General features: G+C 44.7%; 2 protein-coding genes across 4 annotated transcripts in view; one reads left to right on the forward strand and one right to left on the reverse strand.

The window, feature by feature from the left end:
- The window catches only part of pik3r4 (phosphoinositide-3-kinase, regulatory subunit 4), a 30,612-nt gene extending 26,065 nt beyond the window's left edge, over positions 1–4,547 (reverse strand). The window contains 11 exon segments of the mRNA XM_051076348.1: positions 130–275; positions 356–529; positions 613–637; positions 639–835; positions 910–1,044; positions 1,146–1,544; positions 1,623–1,833; positions 2,441–2,574; positions 2,842–3,284; positions 3,286–3,575; positions 4,164–4,547. Of these exon segments, the coding sequence (XP_050932305.1) occupies positions 130–275; positions 356–529; positions 613–637; positions 639–835; positions 910–1,044; positions 1,146–1,544; positions 1,623–1,833; positions 2,441–2,574; positions 2,842–3,284; positions 3,286–3,560 (2,139 nt within the window). The 5' untranslated portion in view covers positions 3,561–3,575; positions 4,164–4,547.
- A 1,221-nt stretch (positions 4,548–5,768) lies between these two features.
- The window catches only part of atp2c1 (ATPase secretory pathway Ca2+ transporting 1), a 41,288-nt gene continuing 24,965 nt past the window's right edge, over positions 5,769–22,091 (forward strand). The window contains exon 1 of one of the 3 annotated variants that reach the window (XM_018674047.2): positions 5,769–5,905. In XM_018674047.2, coding sequence (XP_018529563.1) covers positions 5,882–5,905 — 24 coding nt within the window. In that variant the 5' untranslated portion in view covers positions 5,769–5,881. Of the gene's footprint in view, positions 5,906–17,532; positions 17,674–21,586; positions 21,754–22,091 lie in introns of those variants that run through there. The other 2 variants (XM_018674048.2, XM_018674046.2) reach the window with 2 other exon arrangements.

A 22,091-nucleotide genomic window follows, 5' to 3' on the forward strand; every position in this document is an offset into this window, starting at 1 on the left:
GAGAGAGGAGGGTGAGAGAGAGAGGAGAGGAGGAGGAGAGAGGAGGGGGAGGGAGGAGAGGAGGAGAGAGAGAGAGAGGAGGAGAGAGAGAGAGAGAGAGGAGGAGGGGAGAGGAGGGTGAGGACTGACCTGGATGATGGGCTGGGTGATGAAGGGGTTGAGGTGAGGCATCAGTTTGCAGTAGACGTCGGCCACGTTGAGGTGCTGAGCGACCACGGTGATGAAGCCCACCGCCCCGTACCGGATCCACAGGTTGGGGTGACACAGGAACGGAGCTACGGCAAGAGGGAGAGGACAAATCATGAGATCCGGCTCCAGTGAAAGCTCGGAGAAACCGTGCGAGTCCCGCGCTCACCGATGTCACTGACGAACTCGTAGATGTGAGGTTTCTGCAGCAGGCCCAGCTGACACATGCAGGTGAGGGCGTTGAGAGCTTTGTAGATGACGAACTCCTCGGTGTCGCTCAGACCCTGCTGCAGCAGCGGCTTCAGGATGGACGAGCTCTGCCAGCCCACGTACGCAGCCACGCCTTCAACACAACAACACACACAGATGAAGCTGCTTCCAACACCTGGAACATCTGGAGCGTGCGAGTCCCGGAGGTTTTCTTACCCACGATGCTGTCGAAGAAGGCTCCGCCGCAGGTGCCAGTCGTTCTTGTCGTTGAGGAAGGTGATCATGTGGGACAGCAGCACGTCGTTGGCTTTCTGTCGGCCGAAGAAGACGCAGAGACGCGTGATGCCGTTCTCCATCAGCGACTGTTTGACGATGTTCTCCGAGTCGCTGAGCAGCGTCACCACCTTCTGCTGCACCATCTCGTGCAGCGCCTGCAGCTCTGAGCGTGAAACACACGATGAGTTAGAAACATGTTCCCGCTGTGGGAGGGTGACACCTCGCGTGTGTCTGTACCTGAGTCGTAGTTTTCGTTGGGATGAAGTGTTTCCTCGGTGTCCTCGCCGCTCAGGTCCTGCTCGGTGTTCACGTTGTTTTCCTGAACCAGCTCCAGGAAACGCAGCGCGCTCTCTGCCAGGTGGGCGATGTTCTCTGAACGCAGCCAGGAAGAGAAGAATGAAGAGAGATACAAACATCTGGCTCCCAGCGAATCTGTTTAACAGCTAAAACCTGAATGTTTCCACTTCACCGACCTGCGTACGCCAGCCTGACGATGGTGGCGTCGTCCTGGGCGAGGTGGGCGATGCCCGGCAGGATGTACTCCGGGTAGATGTTGACGTCGTTCCTCGGCACCTCCTTCACCAGAGCCAGCACTTTGGCCAGAGTCCGCACGGCCTGAGCGCGCACGCGGGGCATGGGGTCGTTACAGAAGTGCAGCAGGTAGGGCGTGATGCGGTCCAGCAGGATGTCGACGCCGAGCCGCGGAGCCAGGTGGAGGATGAGCTCCAGAGCGGCCAGTTTGGAGTCGCAGGAGTGAAGCGTCTGCAGGCAGGAGGTGATGACCGACACCAGGACGATGAGGCCCTGCTCCTCCCTGGAGCTCAGCACGGCCTCGCTGCCTTCATGGCACGAAGACGAGGAGGAGGAGGAGCCTGAGGAGGAAACAGTGAGCAGAGGTGTTTCACTGTGTAACAGCTAAAACAGAGCTCAGACGTGTGGCTCCCTCTCACCTCCTCGCAGGTTGTGCAGGATGTTGTCCAGGTCTTTGCGGATGACGAGCACTCGTTCGTCGGCGGACTGGAAGGTCTCTTTGGCGAACTGAGCCATGTACGGCTGCAGGAAGGTGTAGAAGATGTCAGGGAAGGCTTTCCCTCGCTGCTGCTTCAGGTACTCCTCCGCCGTCAGACGCTTCTCCGGCTCCCGCTGCACCATCTGAGCCACCTGACGGAGGGTAACACAAACTGTTCACGGCTGTTTGATCGTACAGGTAAACTGCTTCCATGTAAAACCACGACTGTTAACATCTGCCTCATCAAACATCTCAGCATCATGTTTCAACATCTTTTAATGAATCTCAATCAGATATTTGCCCTCTGATAACTGTAGTGATGCGTTTACTGTCACTGATTTCTCTGAGCTCTTTCTACCAAGATGCAGCTAAAGTCTCTTTAAAATCTTTGTAGTAAAATTTTCTTTCATTTTATTTTTCTACTTCCTGTCTCCTCCTTTCCTCGTCACTGATTGGCTCGTTTCCACCATGATCACCCCTCATTTACCTGATGAACTTCACCTGTTCACACCTTATATAAAGACTGCTCTGCCTCTCACTCTGTCCCCTTCACCTGAGGCAGCAGCTCTGGTAAGAGGAGGTTTTACTTTAGTTTAACTGACTTTATTTACTGAAGAAGGACACGTGAGGAGAATTTGACGTGTTGAGTTTAATCTTGTGTTTTGCTCCCTCTGTTTGTTCGACGTCTTTATTTCCATATATTCAGGAACTTTTCTTTCTGATCTCCACCATCAGTCCTGCTGTGAGCAGAGTCATTACCAGCTCTCTGATGCTCCGGTCCTCGATCTTCATGAGGACCTGCTCCGTCTGGAAATGTCCTTTGCGATAGGCCAGCAGCTGGGACAGATCGAAGAGCGGGACGCCCTCGGTGAACAGCTCTGCTATCACACAGCCTGAGAACACACACAGCTGCCGGGGTTAACACTGACTCATACACACACCTGCAGGGTTTCATGCTTTAACTGTTTAACCACAGGTGAAACAGACTCTGCTGCTGTGGATGGTTTTTAAAGGCAGGATGTTACATTTTAGCTGGATGTCAGAGTACAGTGATTTTTACTGAACATGGTCTCTAAAAATTCTCTGACTGGATTATAACCCACTGAACTCTGACCTTCAGTCTTTATATCTTTACATGCAGAGCCAGAGTCCCACTCTACCTGCAGAGAAGATGTCCATGGCCTGTTTGAGCTCCCCTCTGCTCCTCTGGTTGTTGTTGGTCAGGTCCACCAGCGGTGTGTTCTGGTCGCTCTCTGTGGTGAACATGCTTCCGTCCACAAACCTTTCCGGTGCGATGTAGCACGTCCTCCGTCTGGACGTGTCGAAGAAGTAGTTGAAGTCTGCGGGGTTGTCCTCCGGCAGGTACGTGGGCTTGAAGCTGGCGAAGTCCGTGAGCAGCACCCAGTTCCAGCTGGTCACCATCACGTTCTCCGTCTTGATGTCCCCGTGCCGGACGCCGGCTTTGTGCGCCTGGTCCACGGCGTTGAGGATCTGGAAGGCCAGCCAGCGCTTCTCCACGTTGTTGAGGAACGGCCGGGTGCTGATGCGGTCGTACAGGTTGTCCCGGACGTACTGCCGGAACAAGATGGCGGCTTTCTCCTGTCAGGGAGGTTTTCTGGAAGGGCAGGCAGTTCTGGCAGGAGTGCAGCCGGATCTTCAGCTCCTCCAGCTCCTGTTTGTAGCTGGTCAGAGGCAGCGACGGGTCCTGGATGGCGAAGACTTTGACCACCACCAGGCCCTCCCGGTGTTTGGCCCGGGCCACCTTGAAGAAGCGAGTGCTGCCCAGGCTTTTATCGTACTCATGATCGTGGATGTCTGAGAAGTAACTGTCCACAGACAGGATCTGAGAGGGCGCGATCCCAGCCAGCTGATTCCCCATCACGCCTCAAGACAACTGTGAAAATGATGCAGAAAAAAAATCAAAGGTTTGAACATTTTGAAAAGAAATCAGCACTAGTTCTCACTAATTTATCTGTGGCTCTGCGTCTGTTTCCACTGCTCACTGCTGAGGAAAGTTAGCAGCATTAGATTTAGGCTCCATTCAAGACATGATGCTAAACACAAGTGTCTGATACTTTCAGTGGAAAACAGGGAAAAGGCCTCATCCTGCGAAACTTATGAGCATAGAGGAGGAAAACTTCTTGATACCACCAAAATAAGAGTCCACAAACCTGTGCGGTCCGAGCTGTGCGCTAACTTTGACTGAATATTTGATATTTTTGGTCGATGTTTCTGACATTAACGTATTTTTATGCTTTAATTTCACACGCCCAGAATGAAGCAAACCTCCACCTCGACTGATGCAGTAACTGAAGGAGCAGTCACATGACTTTCAGCTGCACAAACATCAGTCTCACAGAGCTAAGTTAGCATGCAAGCTAGCTGTTATTAACTCCTTAAATCCAACCCTTCACGTTAATAACACCCACATCGCTGCTGCCCGTGTCAGAACAATTAGCAGACACTGTAAATGTAATGGTACCAGCTGATGTAGAGGTCTCAGCTGCTGTTGACAGGACTGATGTTGTTGTTGTTGTTGTTGTTAGCTTTAGCAGGCTAGCAGTAACTGACGTCCCGTCGGCTCGGGTGATGCTGCTAACGGCTGCTAACGGTAACAAACTTCACATGAACCGTCTTCATGTCGTGTGTCTGTGGATCAGCTACAGCAGCCGTTCAGCTGCCATCTTCCTCTTCCACCGGTGGAACGTCCCGCGGCGGTAAACTGACGGTAACCGTGAATAACAAACACAAACTACAGCCTGAATCACGGAGCTAGGCAGCTAACTGACTAGCCGTTTCCAGCTGTTGTTATGTATCCGGGTAAGAGCGGAAACTGACGACCTGTGAGCGCCCCTATTGGTCAACTGCAGTTACTGCAAAGATCGTCTATTAATATGATGAAACACTCTGTAGTATGAATACATGTATTTATATTGTTAATTCCGTATAAAGTGGAGATGGAGGAAGTACAGATCTTTTACTAAAGTAAAAGTAGTAATACAACAATGTGAAAATATTCTGTTTATTCAAAATTACAATTTTTAGCATCAAAATACTTAAAGTAAAGGACTCATTATGCAGTAATGAAACAATTAGTGGATTAATAAAGAGTTAAATGGTGAATAAAATGACCACAGATATCAGAAAATGTAATACTAATAATGTAAAAGAAAAAAAGAAATGTAGCGGAGTAGAACATAAAGTAACATAAAACAGATCAAGAGAGCAAGTACTAATTATAACAATAATAAACTTTATTTATGTGGTAATTTTCTAATAATGTTATAAACAACAAAAAACAAACATGAGTACAGAGGAAGTAAAAACTATGAAATTAGTCAGATCAAATAAACAGGAATAAAACAGTAAATGTAAAAATCTGTGTTCAATATTTCCGCATGCTATCACAAAGAGAAGAGTAACGAGAGTAAAGTACATCAGATTTGAAGTACTTAAGGAAAAGCTTCATGTGACCGGATGATGCCACTTTTTCTAAATAAACGAGTGAAGTCATCTTCCTCATCATAAACGATCTTTGTTTGGAGCTAAAGGAACTTTCTGGTACCGACAGCACGGGAGAGCCACCGGCTGTCCTGTGACGGTAAGTGGCCTGACACCTCAGAGGAAGTGAGGTGATTGACTCTTCAAAATAAAATACATACACTCCCTGTCAGTAGAAAATATGAGTGAGGACATCAACTCTCAGCAGCTTTCAAAAATATCACAACTCACATTAGTCTATAAGATATTACACTCATATTTATTTTCAAAACAAACTGGTAATCGTGTCCAGTCTCTAATCAGAAGGGGATCAACATTTTCAGCAACCTCTCTCTGAATAATCTACTTTGTTTTTATTTCTCTTGAAAGGAAAAATGGAGGAAGTCCAGTAACTTCTGACCTCCTCTCCACCAAGACCTGGAGAAAAAGACGACACAAACACACAAGAGGAGATAGAGATCCCAGGGTGGATGATGATGGTCCAGCACTGACTTATATACATATCCATATGGAATAGGAAGATAAAATAATAATTATTTTAATAATTTAAAAGCATTTCCGGCACGCCCCTACGTCCTCAAACCTGCTTTTATTTTGAAAGGGTTTCCGGAAGTGTCGCCGTAGTTGCCGTCGGTGGAGCTGACATGGTGGACGCTGCTCGGCCAGAGAATAACGCTCCGCGGTGGGATTTCACGGAAGATGCTGAAGAAACGGGAGCTGTTGGTAAGTTTATTAATTTTAGACTTTCCCTGTAACATGTGGAGTAATTACCGCACGAAATCCGCCCGACTCTTCACGAGACAAACGCATTTTTAACACCGAAACCGAGCGGAGTTAGATAACCGGCCGCGGCGGGCGCCTGGCAGAGGGTTTGTTTGGTTCAGTTTGCCCGAGAGTGGAGCTCTGTCACCGGGCTGTTAGCCTGCTGCTGCTGCTGTCGCTGGGGGACGCTAACGTTAGCCCCCTGACTCCGCGGCTTGTTGACATGGTGGTGGGCGAGTCGTGGACGGACACGACGGGGTTTGGGGTCTTTTCAGTCGGTCAAAGTGTTCGGGCTCCGTCACCTCCACCCAGGTCGTCCTTGTTGTGTCTCGCTGAATCTGGGAGCTAGCCGGCGGCGGAGGTAGCTAGCTGCTAACGGAGGCTAACGTGAACATAAACGCGTGTGAGAGATGCTGCAGGTGATGTCGGTCATAGTAAAGGTTAGATATGAGGAATGCAGGTGAGTTTGGATTCATTCATCGTTTTCCTGTTGTCTAGGTGGTGTTTGTGAGTATTTCTATCATTAAACCTTTATTCATAAAGCTGAATTTAAACAGTTAACTGTAGGAAATAAGAAGATATGAAACAACCTAACAGAACACAACAAAACATGACATAAATAATGATAATATAATATTTATTTACAAGGCACCTTTCAATACACACAGCGCTTTACGGTAAAATCAAGTAATACAGGATGTAAAACAAGATTTAAAAAAAATGAGTTAATATCAACATCTATTCTCCGTCTATTAAAGAAAAGCTACGAGATAAAAGTGAGTTTAAAGAAGAGATTTGAAAGATTAAAATCACCTGACTCACAGGTGAAGATGCTCTAAACATATTTATCTCATCTGTCATGAGAAAAGTCCCATGAGTATTTAGAGAAGCAGACTGGAGATAAAATGTACTCACACCCGTCCTGTCCTCTGTACTGGCTGCCTGTCGGCTACACCGTTCAGTTTAAAAGCCTGATGTTTGTTTTCCAGGTGTAACAGCACAGAACTCCTCCTCCTGTCAAACTGTCACACACCTGAGATCAGCTGATCAGACCTACAGCAGGATGGGATTTCTCAGAAATGTCTTTACAGCGTTTGATCCTAAAGAATTAACTGAATTATTATAATAAGCATCATAGAAAGCAGCAGGTAATTATAGCATGTTATATAATGAAATGATCCTGTACTTACAGTACTATAAAATACTCTGTTACAAGGACAATGTTGAGTAAAACTATCAGTGTCGTTCTGTTTTATCATGAGGTTATTATCACTGCATCAGTGTAAAAGCAGGATTTTACTGTTGAACCACAGCTGATGCTTATTTCCTTTATGGATTCATCTGCTGATTATTCCTCCATTAATCGATTGATTGTTGTGTGTAAATAGAGTTAAAGTGGAGAAGATTAAACAGTGAACTGTGATGATGACATATTGAGCTCAGGTTGAGACTGCAAAGTGAAACTAAATCATTTGATTCTTTGCATAAAATAGACACTTTATTGATCAATATCTGATCTTCTGAGTCACCACTGGTCACCAGCAGGAGGTCCTGGTTCAGAGCTATAACATGTTGGTTATTATTCTGTGTGTAATCATTTTGTTAATTTGTTAACACGTCTGTGAAATTCCATCCTGATCTGAGGTGTGGAAATATTAGTGAAAGTTTCACAGGAAATGACGTGAAGCGATCAGCTGGTGGTTTCATCATCGCCCTCGCTCTCTCTTAATCTGAGCACAGACACCAGCCTGAACGCTGCACAGGAACCAGGCCACAGTCAAATCCTGCACTCACACAGTAAATGACCCAGAGCTGCAGCGATCAGTCATCGATTAGTCGCTGGACAGGAAGTCAGAAAAGACAAACGTCCGACTGCTTCCAGCTTCTTTACTGTGAACTGCTTAGAAAGTTAGTGAGAGTTTGAAAGAGCGTGAGTAGAAACACAACGAGGCTGTAAAGGTGGACTGGTGAGTAGATGGGTTTTCATGTTAACGTCCCCGACAACCTCTGTAGTCTCATTTAGACACTCGTTAGCAACCGCCTTTTTTAAGACACGTAAAAGCTTCAAACATCAGGAGTGGGGGATTTACTGACCCATTTTATGTCGGAGAATAAAACCTGAAAATGTCTTGAGCTTGTGTTAAAACCACAGACCTTATTTCAGACATTTAACCAGAAACACACTGACTCTGGGACGAGGGAACAGGAAGAGCTCAGTCCTGTTGATCTTTACATTATCGTACAGTGTATGGATGTGACCGTACCTACATGTGTCACCAATATTTTAGCCACATGACGTCCTCCTCCATTATCAGACGTGGAGCAGCAGAGCTGAATAAACAGAGGAAATGTGCTGAGGCGTTTTGTCGTTTCTGGTTTCTGGTTTCTGCTTCTGACCTGTCGTCACTGTGGGCGGGGCTCAGGCAGCTCCTCCACACCTGTACAGTCTGTGCTGCACACACACTCAGCCACAGTGCAACAGGTGCAGAGGAGGTAACCAGTTACTCGAGGCAGAAAGTTTGGAAGAATCAGTCCAGATGGACTCGGTTTTGAAGCGGCACTCCTCAGCTTCGGAGTGGGAAGACGTTGGGTTTGGAGAAGGCGAGAACGAGCCGGTACGTTGACTTTGTTTAGAAACAGTAACAATACATCAGTTTATCAGCTGTTAAGGACTGAATGAGTCTCTGTGCCAAATGTTGAATATTTAATCCAGGTATACAGGTATACCTTGATAGGTAAAGAGTTTTGTTAACAGAGCCTGGGAGTCCAGTGTGTTTATTGCTCTGGTTGTGTGGTTTGTTGTGTGTATTTTCTCATCTCTTCCAGTGTGTGAATATTCCTAAGAACTGGAAGTTTGTTGCTCTTAGGAAAAAAACAATCTTTGGTTATGTTGTTATTACATCAGTGGAATAAAATGGCCTTAAAATGACAATAATATCATTTCTCACTGTTTCTGTGACAGCTGATTGTCTAACAGAAGCAGTGATGGTGACAGACCCACCTGCTTTCTGTAGATGGAAGGTTTAATAACAGCTGTGTTAAACCTGTAGTTTGGTAAATCCAGGTGTTTTAGCAGCCTGAGCCAGGTGACCTCTGACCCTGAGATCAGACACTGACCTGTGACACAGAAATGTGACCTTATTAATGAGCCAGATAAAATACAGTGAGGTCAGATCACCAGCAAGGATCTTCTGGAGGCAGTTAGCTTAGCATGTGACCACAGTAAAACTGGCCCAGATTGAAACCTAACAGTGGTGTCAGTGTTTGAACTGATGCAGCAGCAGCATGTGAGTGAGCTGAGTTTGTGGATCTGTGGATCATCCTCAGACTCCCTCCAGTCAGGCAGAGGGACTGGACCAGCCCGTCCAGCTCCGTGTTGTGAGGTTTGTTCTGAGCCGTTGATACTAACAGCAGCCACATGTCCTCCAGCTTCACTTTAACTCTGTATTAAACCACAGACTGCTCCTGTCAATCAGCCTGGAAATGTGAATGTAGCTGCAGGTTCTTTATGAACAGTGTTGTCGTTGAAGGAGTGACTCTTCTCCTTCAGGTGAAAGTAAACGGCTGAGTGTTGCTCTGAGGAGTTTGCCCTCCTGTGTTGAGCCATTAAACAAGCGCATGGTTTGGTTAACTTACCCCTGAGCAGTTTACTTACCCCTGAGCAGTTTACCTACCCCTAAGGCTTCACAGTAATGTATATATTTTAAATATATACTTTGGGGTGGGTAAACTTGAGATATGTACATCTTTTCCTAGAAGATGTAACAACTGTTTACACTTGGCCTGAGGCGTCTATGACGACTTTAACCGTCGTTAGAACAGCCAGGAGCTCTAACGAACCAAACACAGTTTACACTAGACGGTTTTTAACGGCCGATGTGTCTGTTAATGTTCAAGAATTCTCAACCAGACTCCACTGACAAAAACAGTAGTTTAACTGAACAGAACATTAGAGCTGCTGAAGCACAGCTGCCTCTGTCTGTTAGTTACTGTGTGGTACTTTTACTTATGTTAATGACCTGATTACTTCTTCACACAGTAACACTGACACACTGACAGATGGAGCAGTGGTATTCCAGCAGCTCCTGTGTTCTGCTCAGTAAAATTCCTGTTTTTGTCAGTGGAGTCTGGTAGCGACTGCCAGCTTCACTGTTCTTTAATAATGCTCAGTAAATAAGGTCCAAAATAAGTTCTCCTTTAATGCTTTTTGGCTGGTGATGTTTTCATCTGTTGAACTGTTGATAATGACTCCACAGATGTTTGATCGCTGGGTCAGAAGTGAAGATAGTGCCGATCAGTAGGATTACACACAGTCCTCAGAAACATCACCTAATGGATCATTATTATGTGTGAAAGCAGCTGGTGGAGAAAACTAATGCTGAGTCAAGTTTCAAGTATAAAAACATCTGTTAGTTGAGCTCAGCCCTGAAGTGACTGAATCTGTAAACTGATCTCAGATCAGTCTAATGGGTTCAAACTGACTGAGATGAGTTAAAACTGTCAAACACCAAACTACACATCTCTTCCACTGTACCTGACTCAGCTTGACTTCTTGTTTGTGTAGACTTAAATCCTCATTTACATTTTGACCAACAGGAGTCACTTCCTCAGACTTAATGTGTCATCATTCCTGACTGACGTCCGCTAAGAAAAGACGACCTCTGTCCTGCTTTCCCGCAGCAGTCTGTTTTCTTATCAGGCGTCATGACGAAGGCCAGATTCCCTCCAGGTCTCAGCGTGGCCGACCACCCAGCTGTGATATTTACCCAGCGAGCAGCAGCAGGCAGCGCACACACTCAGCTCCTCTTTAGAATAGTATCTGCTGAGGAGACACTGAGCTGTGGACCTGCACAGAATCTGGTTTGGTTTTATTCTGAACTTTCAGAGCAAATCTACAGAATGAACAAGAAACAAACCGTCATGTCCTGGTTCAGCCTTCAACATATCATTTAACAAAACTTACTTTATAAACCAATACTTCACATGAAGAGAAGGAAAAAATAAAGAACAATTCACAGTGAATGAGGAACACATCACCTAACAACTTCATATAATCTCATTACAGTTTCTGAACCTGGGAAATATTAATACGTCATTCTGTAAAGAGCTGAGATACACGTCTGCTTTAAAGTAGTCTGTGCGTAAAATTACATTTTCTCCTGTCCTATATATTTATCAGTTGTTTTGTCGGTTAAATGTCATAATAGTGAAAAATGTTTTCAGTTTTCAACAGAAAATTCTCACCGTTTAGAGTCAGACGTCAGAGTAGATGCCAGTTCATTTTATTCCCTTTGATTTTCTCTTCACTGTTGCTCTTTATTTACATGGAGGTCAAAGGTCAGGGCAGGTCACAGTGACCTTGTAATGCCTTGCTCAGAAACACGTCGCCGGCCTGTTGTAGTTATATTTGAGTGAAGCTTTGGGTTAAATGGATTAAAATAACTACACTTGGTGACTCAGCAGTTCAGGATGAAATCATTTAGTTTTCAGGTGAAATGTGCTGATTTCAGCTGTTTAACTGAACTTCTCTCCTTCGTTCTCCTTTATTTTGACTGGAAATACTTTGATAACTTGTGATGAGCGTTGATATTTTTCCGTCTTACTCAGAGAATAATAGATGAGTTATCGAGATAAATCGACAAATTAACTGAATAAACCCTAAAGGAAAGATCACAGCATCAGAGTGGCACTCAGAGCCATTAACAGAGCTCCTGATAGTGAGTGTGATAAGCTGTGTGGTTACAGTGGTGTAATGAAACCACTGGTTTTTCTCTGTGTGACTCAGCCGTACAGTGTGGAGCTGATTGTGTCGACTGTAGGTTTTACTGCTGTTGCCATGCTAACATGTTGTTTATTCCTGGTGAGTGGGACACAAAAACACCTATAAGCAGCTTATCCTGAATAATAAGACCATGACCAGGATCTGAGGCGGCGTACAGGATATGAATCGCATAAAAAAACCCTCTCATTTAATCCTGAGGCTGAGCGCTGCAGGCAGAGCGTGGTGTGTTTGCTCTCGTTGCCCAAAGAGAGGGGGAGGACAGATGTGTGTGTGTTTGTGTGAAGGTGGTGGAGTTACACTGACTCCCCCCCCCCTCGTGATAACCTATCTGTGGAGAGAAGCATCCTCAGTTTCTCAGCCCCTTTCACACTCTGCTGCTTCCTTCCATTAAGCTCTGCTGGTGTCTCTGTTCGGGTCACCCTGATGAATGGCCTCCACAGCAGCCTGTTAGTCCGTCTGGCAGCCTTATATGTCTGCTAACGTCCTCTCACTGCCTCCCTGCAGTCCTGCTGGACCCCTGAACAAGACACAGGGAAGACCATCAGAAACACAGTTTATCACAGACGGGGCACAGTCGAGCTGGAGCAATTAGTCATTAGAAGTCAACATCACCTTTTCACTATTATTTAAATATATGAACGTGGACGTCATCACGACAGGAACATGTCTGAGAGTGGCTGAGCTGTTTACAGCAGAAACATCATTCATTTATTTTTCTCTGCTGTTTCTATGGGCTTTTTTCTTTTCTAACTAAACAGAAAATAACCTGATTTCAGACTGAATAAAGAGAATTGAATCAGCAGCTCAGTCTGATTACCAGGCTGCTTAAAGCCTGTGGACAAAAGGATTTCTTCAGATGTCAGACTGTTCCTGTGCAAAAACACTGAGTCCTACCTCCATTCATTTCTCTCTGGAGGTCTGTGAGGAAGAGGCTGAGAAATGCTTTGTTCTGTAGCTTATTTGCATCTGATTCCATCAATACCTCCCTCTCACTGAAGCCACTAGTTCTAATAATACATGTGATCCGATCACTACAGCTTCTACAGCTGCTGCTGTTCACTGAGCTACCTCTGCTAATTTTCAGTCATGTTACTGCTGCTAAACGTCACGCCTGCTTTCCTTTATTTTCATCATCATGTTTTGTGCTCTCATTTAAAGAAATATTATTTATTCCAGAAATAAGCCCTTCAGTGGACCCTGACTCTTCTCTGCTCTGAAAGTCCCAGCCTGGTGTTGGATTTTGACCTACTTTTGCCTCAGTCTAGTTTTTCTCTGCGGCTGACATTAAATTAGTCGAGCGACGTGGTGAACATCGACCTCCTGACTGAGCCGAGCAGAGCTCAGCTGATAAACGAGGCGTTTGTGTCCTTCCTGCAGACCTTGAAAGCAGTGGGACCGGGAAGTGAAATGAACACCAGCGCTTAGTCAAGTGTGTCGTTAACAGCCGCTCTGGCAGACGGCCAATCATCATCTTGAGTTTAACTTGATTCTACAAATCTAGCAGGCAGGGAGAGGGTGGAGAGAGGGTGGAGAAACTGGAGCTGGAGCCGAGACTCAGTCGGCTTGTGGCCATGATTGTGTCTCAAAGAGCACGAACCTACACAAAGTGTCTGCACACAAACCTGGGCATTGTGTCGTTACATTACCTGAGCTTCAGCACTAAAACAGTACCTCTGTAACAGGTGTGTTCTTCAGACCTCTCTCAACTTCACCAAGTAAACCCATGACATTCTGATTTAAATCTGGAAATACTGGTCATTTTCTTTATCAGTGATCAACGAGCCCATAGCATTGATCCAGAATGAATCGATCAGTAGGGATGTGACGTGTCGTCAGTTTCACCATATCACAAGAACAGAAGTGTTTGGGCTCCATCATGGAGCTGGACGTTAACAAAAGATTGGTCTTTGTTTGATGGTGGATGCTCCATCGTCTTAAATCTGATGCATGGAAGCGTTTCAGTTTGAGGTTAGCTACACGTCAGGAATACGACTTTACAATTAATGCCTTGTTTATTCTTCAATAAGCTGGATTTTTTTCCAAGTCTTCATTTGCTGTTTTCAAAAAAAATCGCACTTTGAAAGTCACTCCTTTATTTTGAAATTCCCCTGGTTCATCTTAGGAATTTAATATTCTTTTTAAAATGTGAGAAATGATATAATATCACGTGCAGTTAGTTTTTATCTGTGGCCGGAGGCGTTGTGTTTTCACGTCGTCTGTCTGTCTTATTCCTGTGATATCTCAGTAACACCTTGAAGGAATTTCTGCACAAACGTTCACTTTGACTCGCAGGTGAACTGATTGAAATTGGTGGTTAAAGGTCAAAGGTTAAACACGTTTTTGGCCACAGCTCAATCCACACATGGTAATAAACTGCAGTCAGACTGGTTGGCGGAGGCAGACAACCCTGAGGCTGTATTTCTAGTTGGTCATTTTACAGAGTAAATGCCTGAAACAGTGAATTGTCACAGCTCTAAATCAGCACTATACAGCTGTGTTGTGTCGCCTTTGTTCTATTTTCTGACGTCATCTATTCTGCGTCCAGGAATGTGGTTTGTGTGCGTCCTGCCAAACCTGTGTCACCGCTGTTAATGAGAGATGTGTAGTGGTGGTTGTTGTGTTTTGACAACTGTATCCAGCCTCTATCTGAGCCCTGCTGCTTTTGCAGGATATCCTGATTTTATACAAAACAGACAGGGAGCGGTTATGAAGCTGGCACACCCACAGTCTTCTAACAAGCCCAGGACTGTATATACGTCCGGACACTATAACCCATCCAGGCTGTGGCTTCATACAAGAAAAAAGCCAAAGTTGAGAGTGAAAATTCTGTTTTGTCCAGGCTTGTTTTGGCTGACAGAGTTGGGTTTGACAGTTGGTTAGTTTTAAACTGCTTCACTGATGTTGCTCTGGAGGTTTGGAAATAACAAACACTAAACTAAGCAAAAGAAAAATATAGAATAGAATCTAACAACCAGTCAGGCTGTCACTGACTCTGTGTGCCGTCACCATCACCTCCAGTATTTGGCCGTCTTCTCTCTACATGACACAAAGCAAGTATCTGTCTTACTGACTGTTTGGCTAGCTAATGTTAGCTTGTCATAGCTGTAAGCGTCTATTCTGTTTTCCTACAGTGTGTTTCACAGCTTTCACCTCTAAAAAAATCACAGTCAGACAAATTCAAAATGTCCTGCAATCTGTTCAAACTAATTCACATGCGCCCGCTATTTGAATAAAGAGTAACATGAGCTTTCCAACCAGTATATCTGTGGTTTCCAGTTGAGCCGCCCCTGATGCTTAGGCCTGGTGGAAACCCTGTAGATGGATAAGGAAGTAGGGCTGGGGAAAAAGGCAATTCTTCAGTGATTCTGAATCAATTCATAAATAAATAAAAACTATGTTTTTGCAATAACATCCCCAGCATCCAGACGTACAAGAAGCACATGTCAGATTAAGGTTGTACATGTCTTGTTCCACCTCCTAACATCACTAAGAAATTTAATATCTCAATCCTCATCTTCTCTGCTCAAAGAAAATAGAATTAGCTAAATAAACAGTGAAACCCAGTGGAGGAACCACACAATGTGAACAGATGTCATTCAGTGCTCGCTCACTAGATGCTAAATATCGTGTTAGTGTTGTGTCTCTTTCCATAAACGTCCCGTCCCGTCTTCCTACTCTCAGTCCATAAAGCCTCAGAAAAATCAGCGTCCACAGATTTGATAATTGAACCAGGTGTCGGCCTTCACCTGATCTGAGGTTGAAGCTGAGGTTTAGAGGTCAAACTGTCCTTATCGCTCTCTTGTACAAACACTGCACCTCTGTAGAAACTACACACAGAGCCATAAAGACACGGCTGATCTATCCAGGTTATAAAGTGTTTAATCTGCCCATGTTTAAAGTTCACGTCTGAGCTCACCCCTCTCTTCTCTGCGCCGTCAGAGTGATGTTCAGGTGAGGCGTTTGAGTGCAGCACTTATGGGGAAAAATGAGCGTCCCTGCAGGGACCTGGCACTCGGCCCACACAGACTCTCAGCCCATTAATAGAGTTTGACCTGGATCTAATTGGAACTGCTGGGAAACGATGATAAAAGCTGCAGATTGTAATGAGGGCAGGATGAAAGCTGTTTTTACAGACGAGTCTCAGAGACTCGTCCGTTGACTTGACTTGAGTTTTTTCTTTGTTTCAGTTTTGCATTTTCAAACGAGGCTGGAGGAGGAAAATCAGCCACCAGTAAACACCTGCTCTGTGTCTTACTGTATTTACAAGTCAAATATTACTGTGTATGTATAAATTTGTGGGATATACTTTTCGTGTTTTGCTAGCAGCGTAGCTTTAGGGATGGTAGTGTTGGGCCGATCCACCATCTTGGTCCAGATGGAAATATCTAAACATCTACTGGTTGTATTGGTGCTAAATTTGGTGGAGACATTTGTTGTGTCCAGACAATGAATCCTGCTGACTTTGGTGTTCCTCTGACTGTTCATGTGGCGCCACCATGAGGCTCATATTTGTATATTTGACAAATTGGTTCAGACATCCATGTTCCACTTTAATATCTGTTGACAGGTTGGGTGTGGTGATAGAAATCTTAGGAAGAAATGAAAGTTAGGTTTTGTAATTTGCTTTTGTCCCCAGTTTGAATTTTGTCTCCTGCTAATTTAGTTTCAGTTTTCCAAGAAGATGTGGCTTCATTCATAAAACACCAAAGAATCCAGTCATTAAATTTTCTGCTTTATTAAACATGTGGACTCGATGTCACTATGACTTGTCCATTCTGTCATTTGAGCCTTTACAAAATAAAGACTAGTAAAGAATTTGAGTGGGTTTCCACTGCTCAGCGGTCAGGACCTCGTCACAGTCTCAGGAGATAAATGTGTTTGATCATTAACAGGATGGAACAACAGATAAAACATGAGTTTCGTTCACTCTTGCCTGTTTGTCTTCTGTCTAATACTGTTGGGTCGTATCATAAAATGGAAATAATCTAGTCATGTACAAGTACCTTGAATTTATACTCCAGTGCAGTAGATGAGTAAAGGATTAATTGACTCGACTGCAGATATTTCTGAATAATTTTTTAGCTTCCCAGGTATTAGTCACCTCCTTTCCTTTGTTTGCTTTGCTGAGTCGGGTTTTTCTTGCCTCTCTCCTCTGATGAGCCGCTCTCATCAGGACAGTTTGTAATCAGTGTCAAAAGCAAATCACACACCAGGTTTCCTCTGGAAGTTTGTCACTGAAGGCAGTGATTGAGCTGTTTGCCTTTCTGACTGTCTGCACTAATCTCTCTGTTTTTCTAACATTTAATAAAACGTGAGAGAAGTGAATCCTCACAGTTTAGAAGCAGATGTAACTGAGTGGGAATCGGGGACGATTAATCAACAATCAAAACAGTTGGACATGTTTAGCACCACAGTCACCTTAAGACAGAATATAGATAAATGCTGCAGAGCCGTCTCAGTGATTATTCAGATGGACGGAGGAGGTGAATCTCGGAGCTCTCAGCCTGCGCCTGCAGCTGCCCTCCGGTCCTGAAGAGGGCAGACTGGGAGTATTGATCGGTCAGGTGGAGGCGGGAGGAGCACGATCCTCCTTTAAGCTCCGGTCACTCCTAATCAGAAACAATCCTCTCTCAGCCTCTCACCTGCTCGCTGAAGGCCTCTCTTACCTCTCTTTCTGAAGCAGAGGATATCAGCTGCTCTCTGTTTGCTCAGAGGAACTCCGGCAGCAGAGGCTGTACACGCCACTCTTCTCTGTGTTGGGTTAAACAGAGGCTGAGAGTGGTTTGGTGAAGTGAAGAGAGGAGATTGTGGACGTGAGCCTGTTGATGCTAACAGAGTCAGAGTGAGGCTTATGGTCTCTGTGGTGGATCTGAAGACGATTATCTGGAGGAGGAAGAGACCAGATGAGACCGGTCTTCTCTTTTTCCAGGTCTCAGCCTGATCAGAGGTGATTACAGCCACATCAGAAACAAGGTGTGAAACCTCCACAAACTTTACTGAAGATGTACGAGGAAAGCTCCGGTGTTAACAGGTGGAGCCACCGTTTAACTGTCACCTCTTCTTCAGAAGTAAAAACACAGGTCGATATTATAAGTGTCTGTTGGATCTGTGACACAAAGAAAAGTGCCAAGACTTTATCAGCCAGACTTCACAGAGCTGCTTCAGCTTTAACCTGTTCTTGACTGTAACACACACTTTCACTGACTTTTCAATGTCATTTACTAATTAGGAAATTCTGCCAGAAATTCAGAGCGATTGTTTGCGTTGTTGTCTCCTTCTTTCTGAGCAGATATTTTCCTCATTTGATCCAAACCAGGACATTTGAGCTTTAAGCTCTTTATGTGAAACTGATGCTCTGAGCAGTTTATATGTAGTTAAATGGAAAACAGCAGCTCTACTCACTAAGAAGACGGTTTTAAGTGTGGTGTGTGTTGCTGCTGAGCTGTGAGTGTGTTCCTCTGGCTGAGGTGACTAAAATGTTTGTTCTAGTTTCACAGAGAGAAATGTTTGAGTTTGCAAACACTGATTGTGCTGCTCGGTGCTGTTTTATTTCTGTGTGGAAACTGGTCTTAAACATCAGGTTGGAGTTTGACATTTTAAGGTGTTGAAGTGTGAAACCTTCAGGTTTGTGTGAGTAGAAGATGTCAGAGGTTTCACACGTCTTCCTCTTGATAACTCTGCTCTGAGGCTTCATATATATTCACCTGCTCATCTGTCACCACTGTCACAGCTGACAACTTTCCTCTCTGGAGTTTACATGCTGCTGATTCAGTTTATTTATTCAGTTTATCACATTTCCCTGCTGGCTGGTGAATTTCAGCTTTGGCTGCAGCAGGTCGGAGCGTCAGGTAAACCGCTCAGCGTTTGCTCCCAGTTTTCTCTGCTTCAACCTGAGGCTGTGAAAATATTGACAGTAGATGAGAAATACCTCAATTCATTCGGCGCTGTAGCTGCAGGACGGGAAGGTTATTCTCACACTGCTCAGCAGGCACACGAGACCACACAGAGGATGTGTTTGTGTCGTACAACAGTCACATGCTCATTATTTTTCCCTGCAGTCCTCCCTCCTCTTGATGTGGAGGATAAAATCACCAGTTCTTGTTCTGCTGAAGCTGAAAGAAAGATTTAATCAGGGAAGCTGCAGTTTCCTTCACCTTCACATCCACCTAAAAGTTACTGACTCCAGGTCAGCTCAGAGCTCAGTGCTGGTGATTACTCAGCCAGATTTATCCTGAATGACCAGTTATCAAAGAGCTGCTTAAAAACACGTCCTCTGTGTGTTTCTGCTAACAGGGTTTCCTGGTAGTTCAGGTGCTCACCATAGAGAGGAATGAAGTCAGTTAGCATGTTAGCATGTTAGCTCTTCCTGTTGTCAGTGTGTTTCTGGTTAAATGTCTGAAATAAGGTCTGTGGTTTTAACACAAGCTCAAGACATTTTCAGGTTTTGATTCTCCAACATAAAATGGGTCAGTAAATCCCCCACTCCTGATGTTTGAAGCTTTTACGTGTCTGGGTTCGTTTGTCTTTGAGCAGCTGCTCTGTACTGAACCATGTTCTGTGGAAATACTGCAGTCGCTGATCGTGCCTCTAACGGTCTGTAGCTGATGTATGTGGCCAGAAAATCAAACTGTGGCGTGAGACTTTGCCCTGAGTTCGGTCTCTCAGGCAGAGACATTAATCAGGTAGACGGGTGAGTTCAGCCTGAGAACCACGAACACACAGCAGAAACTTCTAGGGAGAGAAAATCCCTCGAGCTTTTACGTCTGTGAGCTGTTTGCTTTGTCGAAGATTTCCTGAAACTGTGATGGCGTTGATCGCAGGTATTACTCTCTGACTACTACAATAAGACGTAGTGACACTTGTGTTGAAGTGTAAACCCTTTGTCAAGTGTTTTTTAAATAGCTCCTCTCAGTGACATGAAAAATGAGCTGACAAAGTAATGAAAGTTTTTCCCTCGTCATTGTGAGATAAAGTAAAAATAGGCTTTGTTCTGTTTTTAAAGCCTGTGGGGTTTTTGACGGAGCTGAACTCGTCCTCCTTTTGTTTCCCGCTGTCTTTAAGTGCTGCCAGGATGCTGTCAGCCTCCTTTACCTCCTCCCTCCCTCTCTGGACCTGAAGTCTTTGGTCCTCCTCTGCAGACTGCAGGGAAATCAGCACTGTGCATTACAATAAGCTTCTGATTGTACAAGTGTTAACAGTTGGACGTGTTTGAAGCTTCCAGACGATGCGTTTGAAGACGACTATTCTTAGCTCCTCTCACACTAGGATTTACATGTTGTCACTTTGTTTTAAACCAGTGAAAACTGTGAATATCCACACTGACAGACTCTCAGAGCTGCAGCTGACCTCCTGACCCTGTCAGCTGCATCTGGGTGATCTGATCACAGCTCTGCTTTTATCACACGGCTCCACACTGGGGCTGCAAAACTTTCCATGGGAATTAACAGGAATCAGGTTAGCCTGTAACAGGGAACGTTTTAAAAACCTGTTGCAGCATAATGTTGGTTAAAACAAGCAGGTTTAATGTAAATTCCTCCATCACATGCACACATCATGTAGGGAATATATCTATTGATGGATTAAGTTCTGCCTGCAGAATGTTCATGTTCATGTTTGTATAAATCTTTCAGTTAATTCCCATGGAAAGTAAAACTCTGCAGCTCAACGAGCTCAGAACAGAAATAACTGAATTCTGTAAAAAAACAAAACAAAAAACTTTTCTGAACAAAGTAAAAATAAAACCATCATTATGTAAATGACTGTAAACAGGAAGAAAGGTGCAGTCTTTGGCTGCACTCTTTTCAGCTTTGGCTCTGGCTCAGAGTCTCTGCTGTGTTCAGTGTTTCCCACAGTGTAAGCCAGGTTATTTTCTGTCGCTGCAATTTACAGATGTCCCCTAAATGCCTCACATGCAGACTACCGGTAGATGTGAGGTGTGTGGCCAAACTCAGATTCACCTGAAGCTGAGTGATGTTATCCACCTGTGTCAGGGTGTGACGGGCACTGCTGCATTTCTCTTCACAAAAAGAGCGATTCATATTTGTCTTCATGTTGAATTACAGGTACACGTGCTTTATTTTCTGAGAAGAAGAACACCAGAGTCAGAGCCAATCAGACGCAGAGAAGGGACAGGTGTTAGCAGGATATGGGTGGGAAATAATAACAGTACACACCCAGAGACAGACCGGCTCGATGTCAGGCACCGGTTCGACCTATGAAAATATTTAGTCACAGATTTCTGGTCACATGTTCTCTGGAGCTTTGTGCTCAGTTTATCTCTATTTTATCATGTGCAGCTATTAAATAACTCCCAGGTTCAGATCTGAGATCAGCTGTTGTTCGACCAGAAGGTGCTGATAACCTGTAGCTCCAGTCTTTGATGTCTGATATTGATATTGACTTTGACGCCTGATTCTTCAGAGTGATGCAGATCAACAGTGACAGTAACGTCAGAGCAGAGAGAGTTCATGTTCATTCAAATGTTCTGACTGAATATAGTCAGTCTATAGTCAGACTGTCTGTTTGCTGTGGACATATGGAAAGACTGGAACAAAGCCATTCACTGATCTATAAAAAGATCTATTGATCAGTTACATGACCAAACGTTAAAGTTAAACTCTGATCTTAACGAGCTCCAGATATTGATCTGAGGTGAGACTGTGTTTAACGAGCTGTGATCAGCTGATCGTTCCTCCTCCATTATCAGACGTGGAGCAGCAGAGCTGAATAAACAGAGGAAATGTGCTGAGGCGTTTTGTCGTCATTCTGGTCGCTGTGCTTCTGACCTGTCGTCACTGTGGGCGGGGCTCAGGCAGCTCCTCCACACCTGTACAGTCTGTGCTGCACACACACTCAGCCACAGTGCAACAGGTGCAGAGGAGGTAACCAGTTACTGCAGGGTGACAGGTGTTTTCCCAGACGACTTCAGGTAGATATGAAAGAATCAGAGGAGATGGAGCTGAACGGCACAGCTCAGGAGAGAGAGGACGACGGGTTTGAGCCTGTAGAGGGAGGAGAGGCCGAGCTGGTACGTCCACTTTGTTTAGAAACACTAACAACAGTTTACTGGTAAAGTTCAGGACTGAATGAGTCTGTTGAATGAAAGTTCCTCACACTTTGAAAGGGTTTATCATTTTATCAGTGGCATGGAATGGTGTTAAAATGATCATTAAAGGGTTATTGTAGTTTTTTAGTAGTTACTGAGTTACAGAGGAAGAGCACATAAACACTAAAAACTATCTTTGTTTGGTGTTTTACTGGCTCTAATGTTGGATGACACTCTGCTGTAGATCTCTATAAGCTGCAGGCTGGTTCATATGTGAATGAACATCCTAATCCTGTCGAACATATAACATGTTTCCCTCT

Source organism: Lates calcarifer, linkage group LG15 (assembly GCF_001640805.2).
Source record: "Lates calcarifer isolate ASB-BC8 linkage group LG15, TLL_Latcal_v3, whole genome shotgun sequence".
Lineage (NCBI taxonomy): Eukaryota > Metazoa > Chordata > Actinopteri > Centropomidae > Lates > Lates calcarifer.